Source organism: Eulemur rufifrons, chromosome 7 (assembly GCF_041146395.1).
Source record: "Eulemur rufifrons isolate Redbay chromosome 7, OSU_ERuf_1, whole genome shotgun sequence".
NCBI lineage: Eukaryota > Metazoa > Chordata > Mammalia > Primates > Lemuridae > Eulemur > Eulemur rufifrons.
The window spans coordinates 285,366,637-285,394,140 of NC_090989.1; the positions used below are offsets into that span (position 1 = coordinate 285,366,637).

At 56.1% G+C, this 27,504-nt stretch overlaps 1 protein-coding gene across 2 annotated transcripts; it reads left to right on the forward strand.

Moving 5' to 3' along the window:
* Positions 1 to 617: 617 nt before the first annotated feature.
* UBAC1 (UBA domain containing 1) lies at positions 618 to 21,281 on the forward strand. Of its 2 annotated transcripts, XM_069474819.1 has the most exons (10): positions 618 to 814; positions 5,577 to 5,697; positions 6,557 to 6,630; positions 10,088 to 10,195; positions 11,278 to 11,380; positions 11,638 to 11,746; positions 12,318 to 12,540; positions 15,465 to 15,551; positions 16,651 to 16,789; positions 20,762 to 21,281. In XM_069474819.1, exons 1-10 carry the CDS (start codon positions 677 to 679, stop codon positions 20,875 to 20,877), a joined length of 1,218 nt encoding a protein of 405 aa, XP_069330920.1. In that variant the 5' UTR covers positions 618 to 676; the 3' UTR covers positions 20,878 to 21,281. The 2 variants fall into 2 exon arrangements, with proteins under 2 accessions (XP_069330920.1, XP_069330921.1); XM_069474820.1 differs by lacking the exons at positions 5,577 to 5,697; positions 6,557 to 6,630.
* Positions 21,282 to 27,504: the final 6,223 nt, after the last annotated feature.

Sequence of the window (27,504 nt, forward strand, 5' to 3'; positions counted from 1 at the left end):
CTGCCTGGGGGTTGCATCTCCTCGCGTCCCGGGGGTGGACGGGGCCGGCCCCAACAGTTCCCAGGGGACCCCACTTTGGGGACCTCCGCTCCAGGGCAGTGCGGTTCGTTGGAAACATCACAGCAGCCACATGCACGATGTTAAACGTTTCAGCAGCCGGATCTCAAAACGTAAAACGAAACACGTCAGGTTTATTTTAACAGGTATTAAAATTAACCCAATAATCCAAAATATTATTTCAACGTGCACTGAATACACAATCGTCACTGACGTATCCTGCTGCCTCGCGACACCGGCGCGGACCTGGCCGTCGGAGCCGAAGTGCCGGCGAGGGAGCGACCTGGGAACCTCAGCTCCCGGCGCGCTCCGGGCGCGCCCCCTTACGTACTTCCGGCGCGCAGGAGTGCGGCGCCTGCAGAGAACTGCATCTCCCGGCATGCGCCGGGCGGGCCTCGTTGCGTACTTCCGGTGCGGCGGCTGCGGCGGCGGGAGCGAGGCGACCGCTCAGGCCGCGCTGGTGACGGGCGGCCGGGCGGCCGGGAGCCGGGCGGGGCGGCGGCGGCGCGGCCCAGCGAAGGCGCGCGCGGGCGGCCTGGCCCCGCCCCCGCCCCGCCCGCCCGCCCGGTGACCTTCACGGGCCCGGGCGGCGGGCGCAGGCCCTGGTGGCGGCGGCGGGATGTTCGTGCAGGAGGAGAAGATCTTCGCGGGCAAGGTGCTGCGGCTCCACATCTGCGCGGCCGACGGCGCCGAGTGGCTGGAGGAGGCGACCGAGGACACCTCGGTGGAGAAGCTCAAGGAGCGCTGCCTCAAGCACGTAAGGCCGGTCTCCTGCGACTCCGCCCCGCTCCTCGGCCCTCTCCCCATCCTGCCCCCTCGCCTCGCCCCCGCCCCGCCCCGCCCCGGGACTCCTGCCTCGACGGCGGACCCTCGGCTCGATCCCGGACTCTCCTCCTCGACGTCAGGCCCGCCGCCCGGTCCGCAGCTCCCAGGCTGTGTCTTCTCCGGGGTGGAGGCAGCGCCTCCTGTCCCTTTTCTCAACTACCTCCCTTCTAGCGCCCCAGCACCTCTGGACACTTTTCCCCGAGCCAGCCACCAGGCCGAGCGCTCTACAAGTCACCCTCTCATTTAACTCTACCGCTACTCTGGGAGAGAGGAGCAGGCAGGGAAACTGAGACTGGGAGAGGTGAAGTCGCCGACGGTGCAGGCCTCACGGTTTTCCAGCATTTGTGCTTGCTTGCCTTGGGGAGAGGTTTTCATTTTCCAGCAGCTCCTCCAGGAGGCCCCTTCCCCTTCCCCACAGAGCGGGACGCTGTTTCCTGGGGCCGGTGTGTGGGCCAGGGCTTGGCTCGGGCCACTTACGCGTCTTAGGTGGAGGCACTTAAAATAGTCCCACTGCGGACACTGCCTGTGTCGCTGCTTTTCTGCAGAGATAAAATTAAGTGGGAAGGCCCAAGAGAAGGGACTCTAAACCGAAAGAGACACTTTTTAAAGTGTAATCACGTGAACTACTCCTGTATAGTTACTTTCTTAGGGTGCTGATTGTTAGAACTAATAACAGTTTCTGAGGCCTCCATCTCTCTAAACTCGATGCGTAAGGCCAGCTAGGACTATTTACGGGACTCTGGTAGCCTAAGGAAACTCTACCTGACATGATAAAGTGCTTCTTTGTCAGAATTTAAAGGAGGCTGCCGCCTTTCAGTGGGGACTCCGTGTGATGTTACATATCTATATATTGACAGGTTGGTTGTGTTAGAATGTAGCCAGCTGTTGTCTAGACGTCATCCAAGTGCTCACAAGGAGCACTTTTGAGTTACTCTCATGAGTATGGTTCTGGGGAATTGTTCTGTAACTGTCAGGCAGGCATGGCAAGCCTCCTGGAACACACGGGACTCGAACAGTCATGATTTCATGCCATAGAGATCTGTGTTGAGGAGGGGCCTCCAGGCACACACGTTCAAGGGCACTGTGTTTTTGGCTGCTTTCTTGTTTTTCTTTTGGCCCAGTCTGTGGTTTTGCCATCTAGAAAGCCACCAGGACAGTACTGAGCTAAAAGGCTAGGGACCTCTGGGCATCCTGTGAGAGCCAGGCTTTGTTGCTTGTCTGGCGTGTGTGTGTGTGTGTGTGTGTGTGTGTTTGTGTGTGTTTTTAAAACCTCCCTGAGGTGCTATTTCTTCCTCCACCCCGGACAGAAGCTCCTTAAAGACTCGGTTTGTATCCACACTTCCAGGGTCAGGCTCAGAGCAGCCACTAAAACAAACGTGTGGATTAATGGAATAAATGAAAATAAGTTGTCAACCCCGAACTGTGTCGACATGGGATGTCACCTGCACTAGTATGGCATTCAGTTTAACTCACTAATGGTATTATTTTATGAAGGCGAACAGGAAATGAGAACTGTTTGATCTACAGACACTTACTAATGAATTTCAGGAGCACCTGGGGTTGATTAGACAGCCAATTTCTATATGATGCTAATTATTATGTTCCTGATATTTATTATTCCATTCAGTACTGAGATATATCATTTGGGATTTTTCTGTCATTATCCTACTTTAAATTGAGACTTCATTCCACTCTGCAGTCTCTCCAGGAGTGGAGGATCTGACCTCCAGGGGAGTTTTACACTGCAGAGGCCTCGTGTGTTACAGGCATTACAGGCCTCCGGAGCGGAGCTGTCAGGAACCTCCCCCCCCCCCCCCCCCCCCCCGCATGCCCAGACCTGTTCTGGGGGCAGCCGGAACGCATTCGTTGCACGAGGATTCCCAGGTTGTGTCTGGAATAGCAGACTGCTCAGACTGCTTAGCAGGGAGCCTGGTCTGTGTGTTAGCGGAGCTCCTCCCCTGGCGTGGGCTTCCCCTGGCATATTTTACTCTCCCTCTTTCCCCTCTGCCCTCAGGGGAACAATGTGGGCTCTTCTTCTTTGATCCCCCCACAGTGCTCCTGAGAGTGACTGCTGTATTAAGGAGGGGTTTTATTATCATAACTCTTAAAGGAATGCCATTATTGCCTTTCCCTTTTTTGTTTTGTGCACATAGGGATCGCCATGGTGGTCTCTAGCTTCCATTGCCTGGAAGAGAGATGGTTAGTGATTGTAAGTAAATTATGCCTCTGTTGTGGTGGAGTTGGTGTATATGATAGTGTGGTTGTTAAAATTTCCTGGATTACCTAAAGGTGTACTTTCAAATGACAGATTATGTCAGGTATAAGTGGACAGAAAGTCAGCGCTCTTCCGCTGTGGGTTAGCACCTCCCTGCCTGGTGGTGGTCTTTGTTAGGGCTTTTTCACGACTGTACCCCAAAGAAACAGAACGAGAGAGTCTTGCATAGTGTGGGTGACTCACGCCTATGTTTTGTTCCTTGTGTGCTGTTCACATGCTGCAGAGCACAGTTTTTTCCGATTGTTTTGGAAAGTTGTGTTTTGTAGACTGTATTCTGTATTCTGAACTTGACAAATCAACTAGGCTGCAAATTTTAGAACTGTGAAGAGGCATACCCAGTATTTCTGGGAGCAGAACCATTGTCAAGTTCAAAGAAGTTGATTTCTCTGTTCTGTCCTAAGTGGTGAGAGTGTATTTTACCATTACTGGATTCTACCTCCTCGCCCTCAGCCATGCTGGTTTTACGTGAATGAATGACCGACCGCTCCCAAAGCCTTCATGATCCTTTTTTCAGAATCATTTTCAGTCTTGAGAGTAATGGAAAATTCCAGTTACTCTTAAAATGCCAGTGTTGCGAGGTGAAGCATATGCTTAGATTTTTTTCTTCTCGTAGGAAGTTGTGTGTGCGGGTATCTGAGCCTCCTCGGTAGCAGAGGGAGGCGGTGAGCCAGCTTGCAGTGGGTCTGCACCCAGCCACCTGCGAGGTCCGGGGACGGCCTCCAAGACTCTGGCCCGCTGGGTGTCTTGGGGCCGGGCCGTCCCGGAATGGTGCCACAGCCATCAGATAATTCTGCCATCTCACCTCAGGGACTCCGTAAGAGCAAAGGTTTTCAGCCCGGGCTGTAGAAGCATCTGTGGATGTTTTCTGAAGTGTACAAGTGCAGCCCCACTCCCCGCACCCTGAGATTCTGGTTCATGTGGAGGGGCCGCAGCTGATTAGGTGGGCACCGCTGTCTGGCGGGGTGTGTGGGGCCGTGTGGTCTGAAGCGATAGTGACAATCTGGTGGGCGTGTCTGCACGCCAACACAGGCACATGCGCTCACCTGGGTCTGCATCACATGGGACCGCCAGCGCTTGCTCCGTCTTCACAAAATGGTGAGCCTACGTGGTGGTCCGATGGCCCGTGTCTAAGGGAAAGCAGAACTCCTGCGAGCCGGTGCCCACAGCTGTGCATTGCTGTGCAGAGGCTGAAATGGCGAGCAGTGTCTCCCGGGCCCAGCCCGCGATTAGCCGTGAGCTCTTCACATTAGAATTACAGGGTTGGAAGGGACCTCATGGGCGCGTGCTCAGGCTTCGCCTGGAGTTGGAGTCCGTAGCTGTGGAGATGACGTCCCAGGTCATGCCTGCGAGCGGTGGGTGTGTGAGAGGGTGGAGTCCTCACTGCCGCCGTGTGCTGCCTTCCCGTGTGGGTGAGGACTTCAGTGCCTTCCCCACCCAGGTGTTACGGGGTGTCCAGGGCCCTGGTGACTTGGACACAGCTCTGTGCCCACCAATCCCCTTTGAGCCGCCCCAGGAGTGGCCTGTGAGCCGAATCTGTAGTGTGGCATTACTCAGTGAGCCAGGGCTAAGCTGAGACTAGTCGTGCTAAGTGCTCCTCTTGGGGCATTGGGGGTGCTCAGTGGTCACTCTTTGAACCAGTCTTTGCTGTCTCCTCGCCCCTTTCCTGTGTCTGTGGAAGAAAGAAAAACAAGTGCACAAAACATACTTAGGTCTTAAATCAGCAGAAAACAATGGACCTGTTATTTTCATTTAAAAATTACTTCCCGGATCTTTCCAGACTAAAGCGATTCGGGTTGCCATTAATTATGAGTAGGGTATTATATGTCAAAGCTGTGAGCCTGTTTCAGAAGTACTTAGCGGGTTGGTGATCAGATCACTGGCCGAGGAGATCCAGCATGTGGTCTTGCATTCGGCCTCCACCATTAATGGGGATTCTTTAATTTGAGCTACGCTTTAATTTCTCAGCTAGTAAGAAAAACCTGTAAATTCCTGGTGTGGCTTAGGATGTCAGATCTTTTTTTTTTTTTTTTTTGAGACAGAGTCTCGCTCTGTTGCCCAGGCTAGAGTGAGTGCCGTGGCGTCAGCCTAGCTCACAGCAACCTCAATCTCCTGAGCTCAAGGGATCCTCCTGTCTCAGCCTCCCGAGTAGCTGGGACTACAGGCATGCACCACCATGCCCGGCTAATTTTTTCTATATATTTTTAGCTGTCCATATAATTTCTTTCTATTTTTAGTAGAGATGGGGTCTCGCTCTTGCTCAGGCTGGTCTCGAACTCCTGAGCTCAAAGGATCCACCCACCTCGGCCTTCCAGAGTGCTGGGATTACAGGCGTGAGCCACTGCGCCCGGCCTCAGATCTTATATTATTAGTATGATGATTTGTTTTCTATCTTGAAATAACATCGTTTTTTTTCCCCTAGTGTGCTCATGGAAGCTTAGAAGACCCCAAAAATGTAACCCATCACAAATTAATACATGCTGCTTCAGAGAGGGTGCTGAGTGACACTAAAACAATCTCAGAAGAGAACGTCCAAGACCAAGGTGAGGTTGCTGCGGGGAAGCAGGCAGCAGCGCTGTGGGCACAGGCCTGGCCAGCAGGGAGTCGGGGCTCCGAGCAGGACGTTAGCGAGAAAACCAGATTAGACTAAATGGTTTCATGTTTCTTTTATGAAAAAAAAGTGTGTGTTATGGAATATTTGTGGAAACAGCAGAAACTGAAATTGAACAAGCGGCAGACATCTGAGAAGTCAAACGTGAATTTAATTTTTGTTCTGTTTCAAAGCGAAACCAGAGACTCCAGAGCTTCTGTAGGTTTTATTTTTGGAAATAAAAATAAAACCTTGGTTGGAAATGATCATTGTGATTGTTTTAAGCATGCTAGTGAGATGTTCGTATTATACACAGCCATTTAATTCCTTATGGTTTTGTGTCTGGAGGCACTTGGGGAGAAACCTCAGTTTTCTATATGTCATTCATATAATGACTTTCATTCTGGAACTCCTTTAAGTGATTTGTTTTGAAAATACTGACAGTATTGCTAACAGGCCCAGAACTAAGTGGCAGGTGACCCGCAGTTGTGGGTCGTGGAAGAACCATGCCCCAGACTTTTAGCTGAGAATTAAGACCAAACTCTCCAACCTCACAGATTTTCAAAACAGCGCATTAAAGTGAGAACGTTTTTGCAAGATTCCCACCAGTTCTTTATGTGGTCAGGGCTATGCTGTGCAAACTTCCTGGGCCACTCGTCACCTGTGGGCTTCTGCCAGGCCGGCTGACGTGGGCGCTTGGGTTGGGGGACGAGCGGGAACATCTAGAACTTGGGTCATCTAGAGCAATTCATGCCATCTTGTGGGCGCGAAGTGATAACCAGCATGACAGACATCAATGTCATTCTTTCTAGATGTCCTATTATTGATAAAAAAGCGTGCTCCAACGCCAATTCCTAAGATGGCTGAGGTCTCAGCAGAAGAAAAGGTAAGTTTCAAAGTTTGCAATTGGAGATCTTTATCCATAGACGCCTGTACTTCAAGGATGTCAGAGACAACTGTCCTCTCAGGTGGTTACTCACCAACCCACACACCTGCCGCAGTTACGGTGGATGTGGTTGTTGGGAGTTCTCTGTCACGGCTGGCCCTAGTTACGTGGTTATCAGGGATTCTCTGTCGTGCCTTGCCTGTTTCACCCCTGTTGGTCCTGGTCCCTTTTTGTGTGACCAGCACGGAAGACCTGGCTTGTTTTCTGGCGTGGAGAAGAAAGTGAGGGGTAGAGTTTCTTACTGGGGCTTTGAGATGCAGGGGCAGGTGTTTGCCCCAGAGAAAGAGCAGGCTAAACGGGTGGACGAGCTATTTTAGGGTCTCGTCTGCGACTGAGGGCTCAGGAGGGGTGCCCTGGGCTTGGGTCCCCTCCTTATCTTCAGCCACACCTGGCCTCGTGTGGGCGGCACAGGGGCAGCCGCCCAGCTCGTCTGTGTTGGACAGATCTGGGCTGCCTGTCCCTGAGCCAGGCCCATTTCTGGGAACTGCTGCAAGGAGGATCTGCTGTGCTCAAATTACGGCTGTGACCGTTGATATTCAGACTTAGAGGCCCATGACTAGCAAACAGCGGGGTCTGACCACAGCCGCTGTAGCTTGCAGGGTTCAGTGGATCCAGCTCTCCTCACACATTTGTAAAATGAAGCATTGTAAGCTGTTTATTCCTATTTTTATGAATTATTAATCATTTTTAAGTCAAAATAACACATGTATTAAAAAGTCAAATAGTAATACAAATCATACTCCCTAAAGCAACCACTCATGCCTACATGGTTAGCGTTGGCAGTTCTCTGCCTGATCTCTAGATGATCAAGTTTAGACTCTGTCGGCTTCTTAATGAATAGGATGTGAACCCCCAGCCCTCCCTCCATGGTCACACGTGAGGTCATCTGCCAGTTCCCTTTGCCCTTGGAATCCGCTCTCCACGTCCCTCTGGCCCCTGCATCTGCCTGAACCGGTGCCTTTGGGGCCTGTTGCACAGCCTGAGTTTTCCTCCGTCTCTCCCGAGTCAGGACCTTCTGATTCTGTTTAAGTTTTCTCTTGCCACCTCACAAATTGCCACGGACTTATCCACTTAGAACAACACTCATCTCTTAGCTCACAGTGTTGCAGGTTGGAAGTCTGGCTGGGCTCAGCTGGTTTCTTTGCTCAGGTCCCGAGTTGAAATTGCATTCCTGTCCGGAGCCTCCGGGGGAGAATCTGCTTCCCCCTCTGCCAGGGAGTGGACGGAATCTGGTTCCTGCAGTTGGAGGGCTGAGCTCCCTCTTTCTGGTGGTCAGCTGGGGGCTGCTCTCGGCCCCTGGGCACAGCCGTCCTTCCTTGCCACACAGCCTCTTCCATCCTCAGAGCCAGCAACAGCATGCCTTAGGTGCCGAATGTCACCAGAAAGAGCCCTGCCCTTGTTAAGGGCTCGCCTGATTAGGTCAGGCCCACCAAGGGTCATGTCTTTTCCCCCAGAGTCAGCTGTGACATAGGACACAACCTAACTCCAGAGTGGACTCTGTCCTGCTCACACCCTGGGATCGTGACGCAGGACTGCAGGCGCAGGGAGCCTGGACCATCTCTGAATTCTGCCACCGCAGACCCGAGTGTCTTGTTCCTCCTGGCTTCTTCACGTGGTCTGGTGGAACCCGACGTCCTCCAGCGCCTGGGGGGGGGACGTTGGTCCTGAGGCCTTGCTTCCAGGTTGGGGCCGTGGGTGGGCTCTGCGGTCAGCCCCGATGTTCCTCCCTGCAGATCCGTCTTCCTGCCACTGCCCCGTTTGGAACTTGTCAGTCCTCTGACGTGCTTTAGTGGTCTGGAATTTCACGACGTCTCTGACGCAGGTCTTTTTGCCTCCTCTGTGCCTGGCACGTTGAACCTGGAGGTTCACGTGCGCTTCTGGGAAATTGAGTTCTGGAAGTTTTCCTGGATTGTTTTTTGATAATTTCCTCTCCTTGTTTTCTCTTTTCTTTCTGCACTCTTTTTTTGAGACAGGACTTTGCTCTGTCGCCCAGACTAGAGAGCAGTGGCGCCATCATAGCTCACTGCAGCCTCCAACTCCCGGGCTCAGGCTGGGACTACAGGCTCGAACCACCATGCCCGGCGAATTTTCCTATTTTTAGTAGAGACGGGATCTCGCTCTTGCTCAGGCTGGTCTCGAACTCCTGAGCTCAAGCGATCCTCCCGCCTTGGCCTTCCCGAGTGCTGGGATTACAGGCGTGAGCCGCCGTGCCCGGCCCTGCGGCCTTTTTTGTGGCTGGGTATAATATTTTAAAACTTGCCAAGCAGTTCTTGTCCTCAGATGGCTGTGTCTGTCAGTCTGGCGCGTTCCTGTCTGGGTGTGGGGTCGGGTTCCTGAGTTTTAAGTGCTTAACTCTTCCCTCCCTATCTCTTTCCTTTGTGCTTCTTTTTATTTTCCCTGTTCTTATTTTGGTTTTTGTCTTTCATGTTGGACGCTTTCCCCAAATATCCAGCCGCTGTCCTTGGCTGTATGTCGCCTTTAAGAGGCCCAGCAGCTTGTCAGCTGCTCTCTGTGCCCAGGCAGGTTGTGCCAGCTGGTGGGCGTCACTGTGGCGCAGAGACCCAGCCGTTGTGCCCCTCCCACCCCCGGCTGCGTCTCTTGCTCTGTCCCTGACGCTGAGTAGCACAGGTGCTGGTCTCGCAGGTGAGGGTGCAGGAGGGTTCCTGGCCGCCCTCTGCGGAGCCTGGGGTTCCTGGCCTGCGGGCATCTCTGGCTCAGTCCCTCCAGGTGGCTGCCAGCTGCGCAGGGTGGGGGCAGAGTGCCACTCCTGCGCCTGGGGCTCGCTCCCCCCGCTATGGCACCTGATGCCTCTGAGTGTCCTGCGGTTCTGGGAGGGTGGCGGGGCAGTGAGTCCGGCTGGCTGTCTGCTGGGCCAGCCCGTGGCGTCAGCCTTCGCAGCTCTGCCCATCCCGCCCGCCACTTGCCGTCTTCTGAAAATTTGTGGCCTTTCCTCTAGTTTTGTTTTCTCTGCCATCCGTTTTGTTCTTGTGAATTTCTGCCATCTTTATTCCTTTCTTGTCGCATTGAGGGTTCCAAAAGCAGCAGAGACAGGTGCGTATTTCTGGCCCCCGGGCCTCCCTGCACATCTGTGTGGTTCCTCCGAAGCCGTCCCCCTCGCCCCAGCCCTGCTGTAGCCTGTGCGACTGTCATCCTGTGGCCACCTTCTCCTCCCCTGCTTTATCACCACACTTGTGTCCTAAGCATCATGTCCAGTCTTCTGTCCCTGAGGTCTTGCACAGAACTCTCCGGAATACCCCCAGCTCGTCAAGGAGTTTACAGCTTTTGTTCCTAAAGGAAACAGATTCTCTCTCTGCTTAGAGCTTTTTATTCACTTGACATAATCTTGCCTTTTATTGCGCTTATGGTCATTTCTGACTTTCTGATTACTTCTGTGCAGAAAAAACAAGAACAGAAAGCTCCAGATCGAGATGCTATCTTCCAGGCCACTGCCAGCCTGCCCTCCTACAACATGGACCGGGCCGTGGTCCAGACCAACATGCGAGACGTGAGTGGCCCAGCGGGGACGGGGCGTGTGTTGGTCACGGGGTGGGAGCCGCAAGAAGCTGGTGAAAGATACACAAGAATTCTATTTTTGCAACTTTTCTTCAAATCTAAAATTATTCCACAGTAACGAGTTTAAAAGACATCTGAAGGCAAGACTGAAAGGATAGATACCACTGGATACCACTGGGAGAGTGTTAAGAGTTTGGCCCTGAGTTTGGCAAAAACTTGGAGATAGAAATCTGAACTCTTGAATTGTTTTGTCTTGGAAAATTCCAAGTTAGGGCAGCACGCAGGGCACGCGCTGGCCCTCAGCTCTGTCTGATCTGAGAGCACTATCCTGAGCCCTGGTTCATCTTGGGAACAGGACTGCCTTGGGTGTCTTCCAGAGAGTTCCATACTAACCAGAGCATGTAGCTCTTCCATAGTGGTCAGCATCTTGTCCCTTCTGGCCTGTGTGTCCAGCTCAGAGGTGTGCTTGCCCGAGTGTGGTGTCTCGCAGGAAGGTGTTGGCTTGTGTGGGAGAGGAGACAGCTGAGCCCCGTCCCTGGGCCCTGCAACCAGGACCTGTCTAGAGAGGGTCTCTGGTCGCGTCCTGCCAGCTCCTCCTCTCTTCCTGAGATCGATTGGCCGTGGCAGGTGCTGTTGCTGGCGGTCGTGCTTCAGCCAGGCAGCAGTTAGAGAGCCACAGCCGTGGAGCCCATCGAGTCCGTCCAAGGTCTTCTGCCCACATGGTACCAGCTGGCCAGACGGTGTCCTCGCTGGCCGTGAGACTGTCATACTGGCACAGAGTGATTGTCCCTGGACCTTGCCTCTGTGTTGCCAGCTGAGAGGCCCTGCTCGTGGCCTGTCTGTGCAGACAGAAGAGCCCCCTCCTTCCCAGGCTGTGAGCACCTCCTTAGGGGGCCCCCGGGCTGTCTGCCAGTCCCACCCTCTTCCTGCTTAGCCGCCCTCCACTCTCCTGAAGGAAAGCAGCGCGGTTTTGATTCTCACAGGTTCAAAACTCTAGGACAGGGAAGTGGGGTTACAGATCCAAGTAGGTTTCTTGGACGTTTAAAGAAATTATCTCTTTTTTTTTCACCACAGTTCCAGACAGAGCTCCGGAAAATATTGGTGTCTCTCATCAAGGTGGCACAGAAGTTGTTAGCGCTGAACCCGGACGCAGTGGAACTGTTTAAGAAGGCAAACGGTAGGCGCAGACCCCAGCTTGATGGATGATTCTGCATCCGCGCCCAGCTGTTGACCCACTGCCCTCGGCACTGCAGCCGGAACACCCTCCGCCCTGTTTCCCACTTGCAGTCCGCGTGGGCAGCGGCCCGCGTGCGCCATCATTCTCGCTTGTGGGCGTGGGTGAGGTGGTTGGTTCGTAGGTAGCCTGAGGTTGCAGATCGCCGAGAGCGTGTGGCGCTCGGGGAAGCGCCCTGACGCGGGCCTGGTCTCTTGCAGCTATGCTGGACGAGGACGAGGACGAGCGTGTGGACGAAGCTGCTCTGCGGCAGCTCACGGAGATGGGCTTTCCCGAGACCAGGGCCTCCAAGGCCCTGCGGCTGAACCAGTACGTGGGGCCGCTTCCCTTCCAGACTGGACGCGGGGCTTAGTCTTGGGGGCTCCCTGTGGGCGACATCCTCCCGTCCCAGACACTTGCATGATTGAATCATTTCTAGGGTGTGAGTTTTTAAAGAGGTCCCTTAAATACACGGCCGGAAAGCATTTGGTGGGGGGTGGGGACGTGACAAATCATCGCCCTGTAACTGCTCTTCGGGCCATTTTATGAGAACTCATATCGAGCCTGTTCATAGCAGGGCCGGTGATCCTCTATAGTCTTCCTCAGGGTCCTATTTCTAATTACTCCTGTATGCCGATCTAAAATGAATAACCCATAAACCAGGTTCCTTTGTGCTGCGGCCCTGAACGCGCGCTGTGTCCTTCTGAGTCTGGTTCTTCCCTCGGCACGTGGGTTTCTGTGTTCCGCCCAGGGGCATGGGTCGCTGGAGGTGAGACCAGAGTGCCAGCTGTCCCTCCATGCAGAGAATCACTGACAGGGAAGGGCCTTGTCCTGGGCATGTGCAGGAAGTACATGGTCGGGTCACCTGGGCTGTTGGCAAGAGCCTCTTGTTGCCTTTCAGCATGTCGGTGCCCCAGGCCATGGAGTGGCTCATCGAGCATGCAGAGGACCCGGCCATAGACACGCCCCTCCCAGGCCAGGCCTCACCCGGGGCTGCGGGCGCCACGGCGGGCACCTCCGAGGCTGCTGCTGGAACTAGCACCGACGATGAGGAGGCCAGAGATGAACTAACAGAGATCTTCAAGAAGATTCGGAGGAAAAGGGAATTTCGGGCTGATGCTCGGGTATGTGTTGTTGGACCTGTCACCAGGTGGAGTCGCCCTGCCTTCACTTGAGGCTGCGTTGTGGAAAGAAAGCTGGGGGCCCCCAGCCAGGCCAGCTCCCGTCCTGGAGAAAGTAAAGCCAGGGCGGTTTGCAGACAGGCCTGGAGGGGGGGCCTGAGTTCCCAAGTTCACCTGTAAGTTATTCTGTCTTCAGTCCCGGTGCCTGGATTTCCTCTTAGTAGCCTCAGTCGTTCATCAGCATGTCTGTCATCTTTAGAAAAACTCAAAATTTTCAAGTTCCTGTTCCTACTGCAAGTGTCCACGAGCTGCACCTGTTGCCGCAGCCGCTCTGGGTTTGGGTCGGGTCACTGACCGCCCGGAGACCTGGAGGGCAACCCGGGGGCGGCCTCGTGAGCGGAGGCGCTGGTCAGGCGGCCGTGTCGCCCTGCTGTCTGCAGCATCCAGGGGCCCTTGGCCCAGGAGAGCTCCGGCTGCACCCGGGCAGCTGACCTCGGGGCACGTTTCGTGGCCCTCCCTAGCGTCACCTCATGAGTGATGTTTCTGTGTTTCCTGTTCTTTTTCCACTGTCCTGCTCTTTGCTCAGGGTTTTAATTCCTCCTTTGACCTTTTACATTGTTCAGACGCGCTCACGTTTCCTTCCAGGTCGCTGATCTGTTTGCTCAGGGTGCTGGTCGCAAGTGGCCCCTGATTCTGGTGTGGCAGGTGGCTTTTGCTCCTGGTCTCGCCTGTGCAGCTTGAGTTTTCCGTGGGAATCCCACGTGGCCTGCTCGCTGAGCTCCACCGGGACGATTCTGAGTTTGCTTCTGCTGGGGGCTGCACAGGACCACCAGCCAGGGGCCTGGCCTCCACCCCCAGTGCAGCCCACAGCTCCTCGGCTTTGATTCTTCCCCGCACAGGAAGAGTCAGACTCAGACAACGCAGTTCTGGTGCTTCTGCCCATCCTCTCGGGGCCCTGCTTTGTAAGTCAGCGTCCCGGCTCCCACCCCAGCTCGCATGGCCCACGGTCCACTTCCTGCGGGTGAGGCGCCTCCCGCCCTCCCAGGGCTGGTTTCGTGCTTTGTTTCTACCCTGCTGATTCCCGTTCTCGTGAGTTTAGCTGTGCGTTGGAAAGTGCTTTCACTCTGTCAAACCTGGCGGTTCCAGGTGTGCCAGCAAGTCTGTCTTGGTCTTCCGGGGGCAGGTCCACGTCTGCTCCTGGAAGCCTGTTGGGGACGGAGCAGCTCCTCCGCTTTGCTGGTCTGGGTCCCGCGTGGTCCCTGCGAGGTTGCTGGTTTACATTCCTTTTAGCTTCTGAGCCCTTTGCTGTTAGATACAGATGTTCACGCTCCGTCTCCACCTGCTCATCCTCCCAGGATACTTCACTGCTGTCCTTCCCGTCTCCCGAGTTAGACAGTTTCATGGAAAGTCTTCTCTGGTGACAGTTGTTAGGCAGTTGTCAGGGCTCGAGTGCCCAGCATAGCAGCCCTTCTCCTGCCCTTGGATTCACCTGCCTGTCGTGGAGGAGGCAGCGTCTGATGAGGATCAAGATGTTACCGAGTTCCGGGGAAAGGACAGTGGGCCGGGGCGGGGGGGGGGGGGGGGGGGGGGCGGGGGTAGGGCTGGGACTTGGGACCACACGGCTCTCTGCTGCCCCACCCCATTCACCCCTGGCTGTGGACAGGACACTGCTCAGGAGGTGCAGGCCCTCCAGCGCAGGGACCCCCCACTGCTGCCGTGAGGAAGGCTTTGCTCTCGTAGGGAGGGGCGGGGCTACCAGAGTGTCACCTCGGAAGTGCTGGTGCACAGCAGACATGAGGAGAGAGATGGTTTCTTTGAAGCCAACTAAAGGCCACCCTGTCGCTGAGTTCAGCAGTAGGTTCCTGGCTGCTTATATGACTTGGACATCACAGTGCTGTAGGTGGGCCCTTCTCCCAGCACTCATTGTTGGAGGCCCTGGAGTTGGGACGTGGCCCAGGAAGGCAAGTGAGACAGACCACAAGTAAAAGTGTGGACTGTGAACTCGGCGGCCTCCTGCCTGCCCCCCGAGAGGTCTTTCCTGCGGGGCTCCCTTGGAAACCTCTGCGGCCCAGCCCAGACTGGGTGTGTGTGACGGTGTCTGTGACCACGTGACCACGTGAGAGGCATGGAGAGCTTTGTGGGCCACAGAGTCGGACTAGTTAACCCCTTCGAGAGAACTGAGAAAGGGGGAGAGGACCTAGGGCTTCCAGGGAGTGGGGTTTGACCTGCCAAGGATTATGAGATGCTTTTTAAAAATTGATGAAACCTTTATAATTTTTTGCAAAATTGACCTTTTAAAACATCGTGTTGTACAAGTCCTTTGTAAAGGGAAGGATTGTCTTGTTACACGATTTTGTCCTTCCCCCAACACACTGAAGGTTGGGTCATTGCTCTAAGAATTAGGGTATGTTTACACTTACAGGTTAAGTTCTGTTAAATATTAGAAGTTTAAAAATTTTTAGTTTCTTTCTTCCAAGGTAAAATCTGAATAAAACCTCCACTCTCCACAAATCCTATGACATTTTCGTCTTCATTTGAATCAGGTTTACTGGTGTGACCTTCCTGGGACGCCACTCGTGCGTGGACAGCAGGCCCTCGGGGCAGCTCTGTGAGCGTTTTCACCCACGGGCGGCAGCACATGCCCCAGGGGGATTGCGGCGGGTCTGGCTGCCTCCCGGCCTGGGGCCCCACAGACGAGCCTGGTCCCTGCTACCTGCAGCGGCAGCCTACAGCCCCTTGGCTTTAGGATGTTGCAAACTAAGAAGTGTCCCGGTAAAGCTGTAAGGAAAGAGAACTCGGAAGTGGAGCATCCCTCGGCAGTATCTTAGGGCCCTTCTGCTAAGGTTGTTCATGGAAAGTGGGTCCCCACGGGGACCTGGTGCCGCCCTCCCCGAGGTGGGTCTGTAACGGGCTGTTGGTTCCCGCAGGCGGTGGTGTCCCTGATGGAGATGGGCTTCGACGAGAAGGAGGTGCTGGACGCCCTCAGGGTGAACAACAACCAGCAGAACGCGGCTGTGAGTACCGGGCGGCGGCTTTCCCTCCCCTCCCGGAGTGCCGTGCATGCCAGAGTCTTCTGCTCGCTGTCAGTCATGGTGCCGTTTAAGTGAAACAGTGGGGTAGCTGTTTCCAGTAATATAAAATTTTGAAAATACTGAGAAAATTCTGGGCTTTGCCTATCTAAAAACAGTGCCTTATTTGTACATATTCTATGGGTGAGCGTGTAATGTGTTAATTTATTTTATTAAACGGACTCCAGCTGATTGCCTTTCCATAAACACATGCCGGTTGCTGACAGAAGCTCTGCCCAGAGAGGGGCTCCGTGGTGGGCCCACGACATCTCCACTTGCCCGTAGCGTTGATGGTTCCAACAGCTACGCCAGCGATGGCATGTCTGTGTCCAGACGTCTCCAGACCCGTCTGCTGCCTGTGGCAGGAGCTCAGTCATGCTGGGCTTCTTCCCCGGAACAAAGCCGGGCGCTTGGTGTATTTGTTAATCACCCAACACTTCCAGGAGTGGGTGGCAGTGGTCCGATTGCACTGCAGCGCCAGGGTCTGGAGAGAAACCCAGACTGGTGCCTACTTCTCCCTCCAGCCTGACATAACGGGGACCGGGTTTGTTTCATAACAAAGTCCGTTACAGCCGGGCGCGGTGGCTCACGCCTGTAATCCTAGCTCTCTGGGAGGCCGAGGTGGGCGGATTGTTTGAGCTCAGGAGTTCGAGACCAGCCTGAGCAAGAGCGAGACCCCACCTCTACCAAAAATAGAAAGAAATTATATGGACAGCTAAAAAAATATATATATAGAAAAAATTAGCCGGGCATGTTGGTGCATGCCTGTAGTCCCAGCTACTCGGGAGGCTGAGACAGGAGGATCGCTTGAGCCCAGGAGTTTGAGGTTGCTGTGAGCTAGGCTGACGCCACGGCACTCACTCTAGCCTGGGCAACAGAGTGAGACTCTGTCTCAAAAAAAAAAAAAAAAAAACAAAGTCCGTTACAGTTAGAGCTAGAGCAGCCTTGGGGACTTGCCAGGGGCTCACAGAAAGGTGCAGGTGTTTGATGCTGACGGTGCCTTGACAAGGAACTAACGGCAGCTGTGACACTCTTGGCTTTGCAGTGCGAGTGGCTGCTGGGGGACCGGAAGCCCTCCCCTGAGGAGCTGGACAAGGGCATCGACCCCGACAGCCCTCTGTTTCAGGCCATCCTGGATAACCCGGTGGTGCAGCTGGGTCTGACCAACCCTAAAACACTACTAGGTATGTCGTCTTTACCTGACTCAGGTGGGGGCGGGGGCAGGTGAGAAGTGGCTGGTTTCCTCCCACAGTGGGCGGAGGGCACAGAAGCCGTGCTGGGAACCGCTGTGCGGTGGCGGTGCTCCCTGCCCTGCAGGGTGGCAGCCTGTGGCGTAGCTCCTGCCTGGGTCACCGTGGGGCCTGAGTCAGCTTCTGCTCGTGGGGTGACAGTCTCCTGCACACACAGCTCTGGAAAAACCAGTGCCAGCGGCTTTCCCAGTCCAGGAGGGAGAGACAGCTCCCAGCAGCTCCGGAACTTCCGTGAGCACAGACAGGCTTGGGCTTTTTAGAGGGGCCTCTTCAGGAATTATGTATTTTCATTGTGAGATACATACATGCAAATGCTTCTGTAGTATTTGTAACTTCAAAGAATAAAATTAAGCCGGGCACAGTAGCATGCACCTGTGGTCCCAGCACTCAGGAGGCCGAGGCAGGAGGATGCTTGAGCCCAGGAGTTGGAGGCTGCAGTGAGCTAGGATCACATTGCTGCACTCCAGCCTGGGCGACACAGTGAGACCCCATCTCTAAAAAAAAAAAAAAAAAGAAGAATAGTAAAACTAATAGCCACGTATCTGCCGTTCATCTTAACATGCAGAGTATTGCAGGCCCTGTGGGCCTGGGGCACCCTCTGCCTGCAGAGCGGTTGCCGTCCTGAGGGCTTTGCTTTCCTGTCGTTTTGTCAGCTCTCTGTGTACCCTACCCAGCCCTCACCTGTCCCTGCCTTCATGTAAACAGGATCACATTTAGGTGGCTTCTGCGACTTGGGCGTTCTTCTGTGAAGTGCTGTGAAGTATCTTATCGACTGAGTGTACCAGGTGGTTTCTCTGTCTGCTCTCTGGTACTTGGGCCGCGCGTGTAGTGCTGCTCTGATGCTGCTCCGAACGTCTGTCCCCGTCCCCCAGTGCACAGGGACGAGGGTTTCTCTACGCTGAACACCCAGAGCTGGGCTGGCAGGGCCCTGCTGCGGCAGTGGCCCCGGACGGGCCCGGAAGGCATTTGGGGCCTGGGCAGGCAGGCGGGGAGGGGCTGCCGCTCCCTGGTCGTCAGGGCTGAGTCCTGCTCGGGAGTTGACCTGCCGCTGTGCGGGGCCTCCGCTGTGTGGGGCCTTCTGTTGGCTCCTGGCCTGTTGTTCTGCCGGATTGTTTTCTTTGCTCAGAAAGTGCTTCCCGTTTTGGACGCTGAGCCTGCCCGGGTGCCTGTGCCCCAGGTGCCGTCCAGCTTCTGGCTTCTTACGTGCTCGACGCCGATCCACAGCTCTGTGTTTTGCTGTCCTTGAGTGTGTCTGTTTTCTTTTACGATGTGAACCTTTAAAAGAAAACCAAGGTCAGCAAGACGTTTTCCTTTATTTTTTTCTAAAAGCTTTAAAGTTTCTCCTTTTTTATTTAAGTCTGTAATTCACCTGGAAGTGTATTTTTGGTGTGAGAGAGGGAATTTTCCTCTGTTTACCCAAATTCTAAAATCTGAGGTGTGTCTTTGTGAGGTTATTTTTGTTCTCAGTGGTCCCTTGCACACGGAGAGTATGTCTCTCCTGCGATCTCTGGACCTTACACCTCAACAGGTGCTGCCGTGGGTCTGTCCAGAGACCCTTTCTGCAGGATTTTCCTTTGATACTTTACCAGTGAGATTGCTAATTATGGTGGTTTTTAAAGGCACATTTGATCAGATAAAGGAAGTTCTCCTTTTCCTCCAGTTGAGAGGTGAAGGGTTTCAGCCCGTCTGTCGAGGTTACCGCGTGGCTAACGTGGAGCCTTTGGCCCGTGTCTGACCAGACTGCACGGAGCGAGCCTACCAGTCTGCAGGTCTAAGTCAGTGGAACATGGGGTGCCGGCTGACGCCGTGCGGCGCTCGCTGCGCCAGGAATGAGCTAGCAGGGAGCCCTGAGCTCTGCCCGGCAGGACCGCGGCCCTCCCTGACCAGAGCCTTGGTGCTGGGCCTCCCCCAGTCACCGGACCTCCTGACTCGCCCGCGGTGCCGGGTCCTGCGCAGGCGCACGTTTCTCTCAAGCTCGTATTTAAACATCTCTGATACGACTTTTTTAAATGGCCTTTATCATTTTAGAAGAAATATGTCATTATAGAAAACTTGGAAATGAAGAAGCAACCTGAAGTTCCCTTTGATTGTCCTCCTCCCGTTGCCGGGTGTCCTCCGATGTCTTTGTGGGCACCTGTGTGCTGGACAGGGCTGCAGTCACCCCTCGGAACCGCGGCCGCTGCTCACTCTCGCGTCCCGTTTCGTGCATTTTCTCTGCTCTTACTGTTTTAGAAACGAGTTTTCAGTGGGTACAGAGGAGTGCTCTGTAGGTCACTCAACAGATGGCCCTGTGGCCCTGCGCGCTGACGTCATCTCGGCCGGGCGCTTTGGACTGGCTGCTGCAGCACCTCCGGGTGCAGCTCACACCCCCAAGGATGAGTAGATGGGAGTCACGTGACCAGTTCACAGCCGGTGGAGCCTTGTAAGCTCCGCGTCTGTCTCGTGGGCCTGCTCTCCGGTGTCGCCACGCGAGATCACCCAGAGCTCCCGCCCACCCCGTCCCACAGACAGAGGCCTGGTCGTGCTGTTACGACTTGTGTTCCTTTTGGTGATCATTGGCGTGGGGCACCTTTCTGTCGGCCAGCGCGCCTCTCCTGTCGCGTGTCGCCGAGTCTGCCGTCTGTTTGCCAACGGCGAGACTAGGCCTAGAGCTTCGCCCGTACATAGCATGTTATGTGGCAACAACATCTGCCCTTGTCGCGTGTTGCAGACGTGTTTGCGCCTTACTTTTGTGTGGCACCTTCTGAAATGCTGACGTTAGGCATACAGGAGAAAGTCCTTCCTCAGACGTTCCTCTGTATGGTTTTCATCTTCTTGTTCAGCTCTTATCCTTCTGGCATTTGCTGTGCTGTTTGCTGGGGGTCAGGTAGGGGACTAGGTCCCCAGCCCTGTCCGACCTCACTGGGTCTGTGACGCGCCACACCCTATAGAGTGTTCTCACAGATGCCAAGTTATCTTTCTGAGAGCCTACACTGGTTTTCAGAGCATTTTAATCAGGAGAACACTGGGGTGGTTTTAGGGCCTGGGCTGTACCTTCACGGACGGAGCTAAGTGTGGTTCACACTGATCCCGGGGCTGGGGGCTGCTGCAGGGAGCACCGTCCTTCGTGCCTGCCGGCCTGGGCTGCTTCTGCTGGAGAGGCCCCGCTGTGCGGCGTGGCCAGGTGTGCTGTGCAGCCGGCCAGGCCCCGCAGAGCAGGCTGGCACCCTGCAGAGCGCCGCGCCTTCACTGTGCCGCCTTCACTGTGCCACCTTCACTGTGCCGCGACCCGAGAGCTGCTTGCTGAAAGCACTTATTTTGGGAAAACAATTTTTGAAAACTGTTTAGAAGATCAAAGTTTTCATTTTCAGAAGTACTCTGTTACTTTTTTTTTTTTTTTTTTTTGAGACAAGCTCTCACTTTGTCGCCCTGGGTAGAATTCAGTGGCATCATCATAGCCCACAGCAACCTGAAATCCTGGGCTCAAGCCATCCTCCTGCCTCAGAATCCCGAGTAGCTGGGGTCACAGGCGTGACCACTGCGCCCTCATTTTCTTAAGGTTGAATGAACATTTAGGTGTTTTTAATTTGTCACTAAATTTGCAATATTTAGTATGTAAGTTTGTGTATTTATACAACATTTGTATTTAAGTCTGCGTACAAGCTTATATTTGTGTGTAAGTCCTTTTTTCTCCGGGTGGGATTGGAAGTGGGTTTATGGGCCGGGGCCGCAGCGTCTGTCTCAGAGTCACCAGTGTGGTCAGCAGGTCGGGCGCGGCCATGTGGGTTTTCAGGCGGAGCGTCAGCGGTGGCCCCGCGTGCCCTGGCAACTTGCGGCCCCCGTTCCGGGAAGCCTCTCGCAGAGGGAAGCTGCTGCGGTTCTGGCGGGTGTGTGTGCCGGCTCAGCTGTGCTCTGCTCTGCCCGCAGCGTTCGAAGACATGCTGGAGAACCCGCTGAACAGCACCCAGTGGATGAACGACCCGGAGACGGGGCCGGTCATGCTGCAGATCTCCAGAATCTTCCAGACGCTGAACCGCACGTAGGCGGTGCTGTCCCCCGCGGCTGCCCAGGGCTGCTGCAGCCTCCCCAGGAGCAGCCGGAGACGGGGAGATGGGGCCTCCTGGAAACCCCCCCTCTGCACCCAGCCCGGGTGTCAGAGGTGCCGCGGCGCACTCGTTCTCTGACCTTATTGCTTACAAACTTCTGCGGTGGCAGTTCCTAAGGCGGCGCTTTGGGCTTCTGACAGGCGTCTACGAAAGTGGCTTTGGGGCTGGGAAGCTGAAGGACGGCCTCTCCAGAGTGTTCCCTCGGGCTCCTGTGATGCTGCTTGACTTGACCCTTAGGCGTTGCTTGTAGAGTCCACTTGTTGTTTGAAAGAAGGCATGTTTCAATCCAAAGTGTTAATGTCAAACTTACTAATTTAACTAGAGTAATCCACAGATGACTTTTCTTTAATAAATAAAATCTCTTTTTCCTATTTTCTGTCTTAGTATTATTTGGTGCCAAGGAGGAAGCCGGGAACCTCCTGCACGTTTGCGTTCCCACGAGCTCGGCTCCGTCCCACTCCTGCCGGGGCAGGTGCTGTGGCCACGTGGATATTTTGGTTGAATCTTGTGGACGCATTTTGTTGGCACAGTCTCACATTGCTGTTGGACGTAGGGGACTTTACAGTCGCATCGCTGGGCTCATCTCCCCAGGGACAGCCACCACTGCTGCACCCGCCCTTTTCCTTTTTTAAAAAAAAACATTGAGCTTTAAAATGAGAAAGTGTTTCCTCTTTCTGTGAGCTCTGCTCATGATTATTGCCTAAGCCGTCGGCTCTCGGATGTCTGAGGCAGCCCCGCTCCCTGCCGGCCCCCAGTGTGCTTGGCCATCGGTGTGGGGGCCTCGGTGGGGGGTGTGCTTGGCCGTCGGTGTGGGGGCCTCGGTGGGGGGTGTGCTTGGCCGTCGGTGTGGGGGCCTCGGTGGGGGGTGTGCTTGGCCGTCGGTGTGGGGGCCTCGGTGGGGGGTGTGCTTGGCCGTTGGTGTGGGGGCCTCGGTGGGGGGTGTGCTTGGCCGTCGGTGTGGGGGCCCGGCGGGGCGCTGAGCCGTTCTAGCCGAGTAGGGTGCTCTAGGGAAGCATTTCTTCTTACAGATCTAGGTTTTTTCATTGCTCTTGAGATTTAGATTTAAAACTTTTGGGCAGAAATACTAAAAATGCTTTTTAAAGGTGGTAAATCTCACATCTAAGCCTCATGTAGAGATACAGAGTCCCGCTACTTGGGAGGCTGAGCTGGGAGGGTCGTCTGAGCCCAGAAGTTTGAGTCCAGCCCGGGCAACATAGACCCCATCTCTTTAAAAAAAAAAAAAAAAAAGTGATTACGACTGTATCCCCGCAGCTGTGTGGTATAGAGTTTCCAGGATTTGCTCTGCACGCTTTGGGTGCGGTTTGCCTGTGTGTTGTTTCTAAGTGGCCATCAGAATCAGAGCACACGGTCCTTTGATTCGTATCCCACGGGTCTTTCCTCTGTTTTTCTTCTTCCCTGCACTGCCCCGTGTCACTGTCCTCCGGGGGGACTGTTCCTTCCTGAAGCTGTGGTCTGGCCTGGGGCTGCCGCCCTCCGTGCAGCTCTGCAGCTCAGCCACAGAGCACGGCCCAGATGGCCCCAGGGCTCTGCGTGTTCACGCTCTTCACGGAGAACGTCTCGTGCGGCCCAGCCCTGGGCCGGTGCAGCTCCCTATTGGCAGTGGTCACGCCGGCCATGCACATCTTCTCATCTGTTGGGACGTTTAAGGAGCCCCTCAGTGAGAAAGTCTGTCGGTGCCCACCTGTCAGAGCAGCCAGGCAGCCAGTTTGGTGGAAGAAACAGTCCTGGAAACGGAGCAGGAGTGTCTGGCCTGCAGCACGCGCTGCCCAGCAGGCTCGGGGCCGTGGGGCTGCCGCAGCGCGTGGACGCTGCCGCCCAGTGGCTCCGGCTCCCGAGAGGTCGGTTTCCTGCCCCGCCCATGGACCCAGACGAGGCCAACCCGGTGAGCACTTGGGCAGCAGCCACACATACAATTGGGACCTCAGGTAACATCTGCTTCCTGGACTTACCCCTTATTCTCCTGCATGTAGTTTGCACCTGCTGTTCACAGTGTTCGGTGTAGACCAGGCTTGGCTCCGGAGTGGCCTTGAGCCAGCCCTGCGGTTTATGGCCCCTTCTCCACTGGCTCCTGGTTCCTCAGTCGAGTTGAGGGTGGGCTGGCTGTGTGGGGAGGTGGCCCTGTGGGTCCTCGGGAGCCAAGGCCTGCAGCTCGGGCGCGTGGGTGGTTTCCCCTCCAGATGAGAGCTGGTGTGATCAGGATTACGCCCCAGGCTGCCACACGTGGCCATCGCTGGTGCCGCCATGGTCTGCACGTGGCCACCCTGGGCATGGGCTCCGGGTGGGGCCAGCCCCCTCAGCCCCCTTTAGACCACTTACTCTCCAAGGCTTCCTTTGCTGTCTCACTGTGAAATTTAGGGAAAATACAACCTCATTACATGCCTAAGTTAAAAATCAATTTAAAGCCATAACAGGAATATCAAAGGGAAATAAAGGTAGTAATTTTAATAAGATGTGCACAGGACCACGTCAGTTCTCAGGCACCACCATCGAGGAAGGGAAGGTGAAATGGCTTCCTCACCCTGGGCGTGGACGGGCTCTGTTTTTGCTACGCAGGCACCGGGCGAGGCAGCGTGCGGACCTGCGGCTCGATCCCGGGCGCTGCTGTCAGCTCGGACTCTGGAGTAGGCATCGGTTCTGGTAAAGGTCTACGGACAGCGAAGGTCGGTGTTCCCTCAGTTTACCTGGTAGCAGCAATCCCCAAAGCTTGGTGAGTGTTAAGACTGGGTGCAGAAAACTTGACATTGGAGTGAGTTTCTCGGCTTGCACCGTCCCACACAAGGTCTGGGCTGCGTGAGGCTGGGTGGGCCAGGAGGAGCCGTGGGGGATGAGGCCCCGCATTGAGCCAATGCCTGAGCATCGGGGACGCCCCTGAGGGCAGAGCCAGGCTTGGTGAGGATCCCAGTGTTGGGAGGAACAGAATGAACCAGAGCAGTGGATCCGTCAGCCGCCGACACACCTGGCCGCCCCGAGCCGTGCAGGTAGTGGTAGCTTCGTGACCTGTTGTGGGGGATCGTTGGAGGTGTTGATGTGGGAGGGATACTCTTTTTTTTTTTCCAGGTCATGAAGCTTGGCGTTTATCCATAAAAATGTTCCCCGTGGGCTGGGCCTGGCGGCTCACACCTGTAATCCCAGCACTTTCAGACGCCGAGGCAGGAGGATCACTGGAGGCCAGGAGTTCAAGGCCAGCCTGGGCAACATAGAGAGACCCCATCTCTAAAAAAAAAAAAAAAAAATTTTTTTTTTAATTAACCAGGAGAGGCAGAGGTGGGAGGATCACTTGAGCCCAGGAGGTGGAGGCTGCAGTGAGCTGTGATTGCACCACTGCACTCCAGCTTGGGCGACAGGGTGAGACCCTGTCTGAAAACGAACAAGGGTCAAGCTTGAGAAATCCCTTCTGAGGAACCGACGCTGGCGGGGGAGGGGGGGGCCGGCACTGCTGGACAGGCCTGTCGGTGGCTCCTGGTCCCGTCAGCTGCGGAACCCAAACCTTCCCAAGGATCTGGGTCGAGCCCGGCTGCTGCTCAGCTCAGCTTCCTTCTGCAACCTGAGAGCCACGAGGCCGGGGCGGCCGGGCTGCACCTGCTCCAGGAGGTGGCCTGCCTTGAGAGGCTGCGCGTGTGCTGCCTGCGCAAGGGGCACTTTTCTTCTGAGAATGAATGTCCTGTCCCCCGTGGCTGGTCCTGCAAGCGTGGGGTCCCACTGCTGTCCCTGCTTCTGCTGTGCCCTCCCTTCAGCCCCCATAGGCCCCCGGCGGTGGGACATCTGTTCTACTTAGTCCTGTCTTCTGATAATTGTGGGTCCGTGTTTGGATCTGGCTGTGGTTTTAATACAGTGGTGGGGTTCTAGAAGGAGCCGCAGCAGGGGGTGAACGTGGGTGGAGGTAAAGCTGACTTGTGGGCGGAGGGATTTTAGAGCAGGATTCTCTGCTGCTGTGGATGTGACGTCTGCTCCCGCGCTGACCGCTGGGGGGCGCTCAGGGCCTGGTCCTGCCGCTCCCCTGACCCGGCCACCTGGGCTGGTGGAACTTCTCCTGTGAACACAGCCTGTGCCGGCCACGCGTATTTCAGGGCTAAGGTCGTATTTCAGAAGGGGAAATGTGGTGGCCGCCACACCCTGAACTCCAGATCCTTTTCTAGGCAGACTTAGCCGGGCGCTCAGTGCAGTGAGGTCTGTCGCACGCGCTCGTGCCCTTCTCACCTCGGTCCACAGGGGAGGAATGGCGCCCACGTGCCCAGCGTGGCTTTGAGCACGGTCTGCTCCGACTGCTCACTGCCTGGCCCAACCAGCTCTGCGTCGCCGCTGCTGGAGGTGTGGCCTGGGTGTGGCACGGGGACACTGGCTCTCGGGCTCTCAGTCCCTGCCCAGCCCAGCGCTCCCTCGCAGACGGGCTGGTGCACGCCCATTCTGTCGGGAAAAGGCCGCCGGTGTCATTTGGAGCTTCTGCTAAGCCATTTCCTTAGTTTGGGGGCCAGTGGAGCCAGACCTCCCTGGGCAGGCGACATGGACGATGCTCCCACCCTGGGCCCAGCCACACGACGGCTCCAGACCAGGATGGGGGGCTGAGGCGGGTGGTGCATGGACTCAGGGAAGTGGAGGGGTTTAGGCGGCTCCCTTGACAGCATTCTCTCCCGCCCAGGTGGCCGAGCTCAGCGATGACACCGGTATTTCCTGGAAAAGCTGAGGTCAAGCTGAAACTTCTCGTGGGGTTGTACAGCCACCTGGAGTGGTGACTTCCTCTGGGACCCCGTGCTCAGGACACTGCAGAGCCTTAACTGTCGGTGCTGCACAGGTGGGCAGGAAGGGCAGGGCCCAGCTACCTGGGCCACTGCCACGAGGAGGCGTAGCAACGGGACTGCGCATGAGGGTCTGAGAGGTGGCCCTCGGAGGCACTGGATGCGGGGAAGGCCAGGGGTCCGCAGGCTGCACCTTCTCGAGGGCAGGGCCCTGGCTGCACCCCCAGCTCCAGGACTGGCTGTGGAGGCCCCCAGCAAATACTTGGTGGGGCAGGCGCATGGGCCCTGGATGGGCTGGGGCCTGGCCTGTGCCCAGGGGACAGTCCTGCTGGGGGCCATGGGGGGACCACTGTGGGCTGTTGGCCCATCCAGGGGCCGGGGGGACCTGCTGGGCTCGGCCTCTGGGCCCAGCCGTGGGTTTTGCTGCAGTGCCCCGTGCCCTGAGCCACCCTGTGTGTGCTTGGTGTTCCGCCCCTCCTCGCCCCGCCCTCCCTCCGGAGGGAGGGCGATGCTGCTGGGGTGTGGGGCGGGCAGAGCGTTGTCCTGGAGTGCACGAGTGTTGGCAGAGCACCGTGCCATGCGCCAGGGTCGGTGGTCACTTGCTCTCGGCCCTCGGGAGGGAGGGTCCTAAGCTTGGCCTCCCCTGGTGTCACGGTGACTTCCTTGGGGCGTGTCCCACCCTGGGACGGATGCAGGGGGACCTGGAGACTGGCTGTGCCCAGGGTGTACACCAGGGCGTGGAGCGTGTGCCCCAGGGTCCCGTCACGCCTCTTGGCTGCCGCGGACCACCAAGGCCTGCCGAGGGAGGGGCCTGCGGGGCTCTCGCTGCTGCTCTCTGAGGAGAGAATGAGCTGCCCCTCCCGTCCACCCCGCACTCCTGACGTGCAGTGCGCCTGACCAGTGACCACAGCTGCTGCCACGACAACAGTGTGCCCTCTCCGGGTCTGGGACACACGTCTGAAATCCAAGTGTCCAGGGCCACACTACCTCCCTGGAGCCTCCTTCCTGCCTCTTCCTGCTCTGGTGGCTCCAGACACTCCCTGGCCTGTGGCCCATCACTCCCGCCCTGCTGTCCTCAGGATGTGTCTCTCATAAGGCCACTTGTCGCTGGACTTGGGCCCCGCAAACCAGGATGATCTTACCTCGAGATCCTTAATCACATCTGCAAAGACCCCTTTTCTAAACAAGGCACCATTGACAGGTTCCAGGTGGACATAATTTGGGGGTTGCCATTCAACCCACCTGCCTAATGTTATTAAAACACTATTAGAAAAAAATGGTAATGTACTGATCTCATCTTCTTAGGATGAGGTGACGGGGACTGGAGGAACCCGGGGGAGCCTCGGGCAAGCTCGGCCCTCCTGAGGGCCCAGCGTGGACGACCTGGGCAGCCTGACCTTTACCATGGCTGGGCGTGGCTGCCGCCAGGTGAGGGTCTGAGCGGCAGAGCTGGCCCAGCCATCCTGAGGCCAGGGGGACGCAGCCAGGCAAGGGCCCCTCGAGCTCTACCACGGCTCCCACTCCCCTAGCCGTGCCCAGGGCCGTCTGCGGGGCTGGTTGGGGGCAGCCCAGGGACTGTAGGGCCAGAGGTGACAGGTGGGTCCCTTGAAGCCTAGAGCTGGGACCAGACAGCCGTGTGCATGGCACTCATGTCCAGGGCCGTGGGGAGCCAGAGATAAGCCAGGGGCCTCGAGGGAGGCAGGTCAGGGCCAAGGAGGAACAGCTGGGAGGAACGTAGGGGCTGGAGGATGGGAGGGCGGCGGGCACCCAGGTGAGGGGCTTTCACCAGGGCCCAGAGGATCCTGGGGAG

Bases quoted from the DNA above. Each gene is read 5' to 3' on its own strand.
- UBAC1 (XM_069474819.1), top strand. From the start codon at position 677: ATGTTCGTGCAGGAGGAGAAGATCTTCGCGGGCAAGGTGCTGCGGCTC. The intron at 10,196-11,277 runs GTGAGTGGCCCA...TTTTCACCACAG, and splicing joins TCCAGACCAACATGCGAGAC to TTCCAGACAGAGCTCCGGAA. The intron at 15,552-16,650 runs GTGAGTACCGGG...TTGGCTTTGCAG, and splicing joins ACAACCAGCAGAACGCGGCT to TGCGAGTGGCTGCTGGGGGA.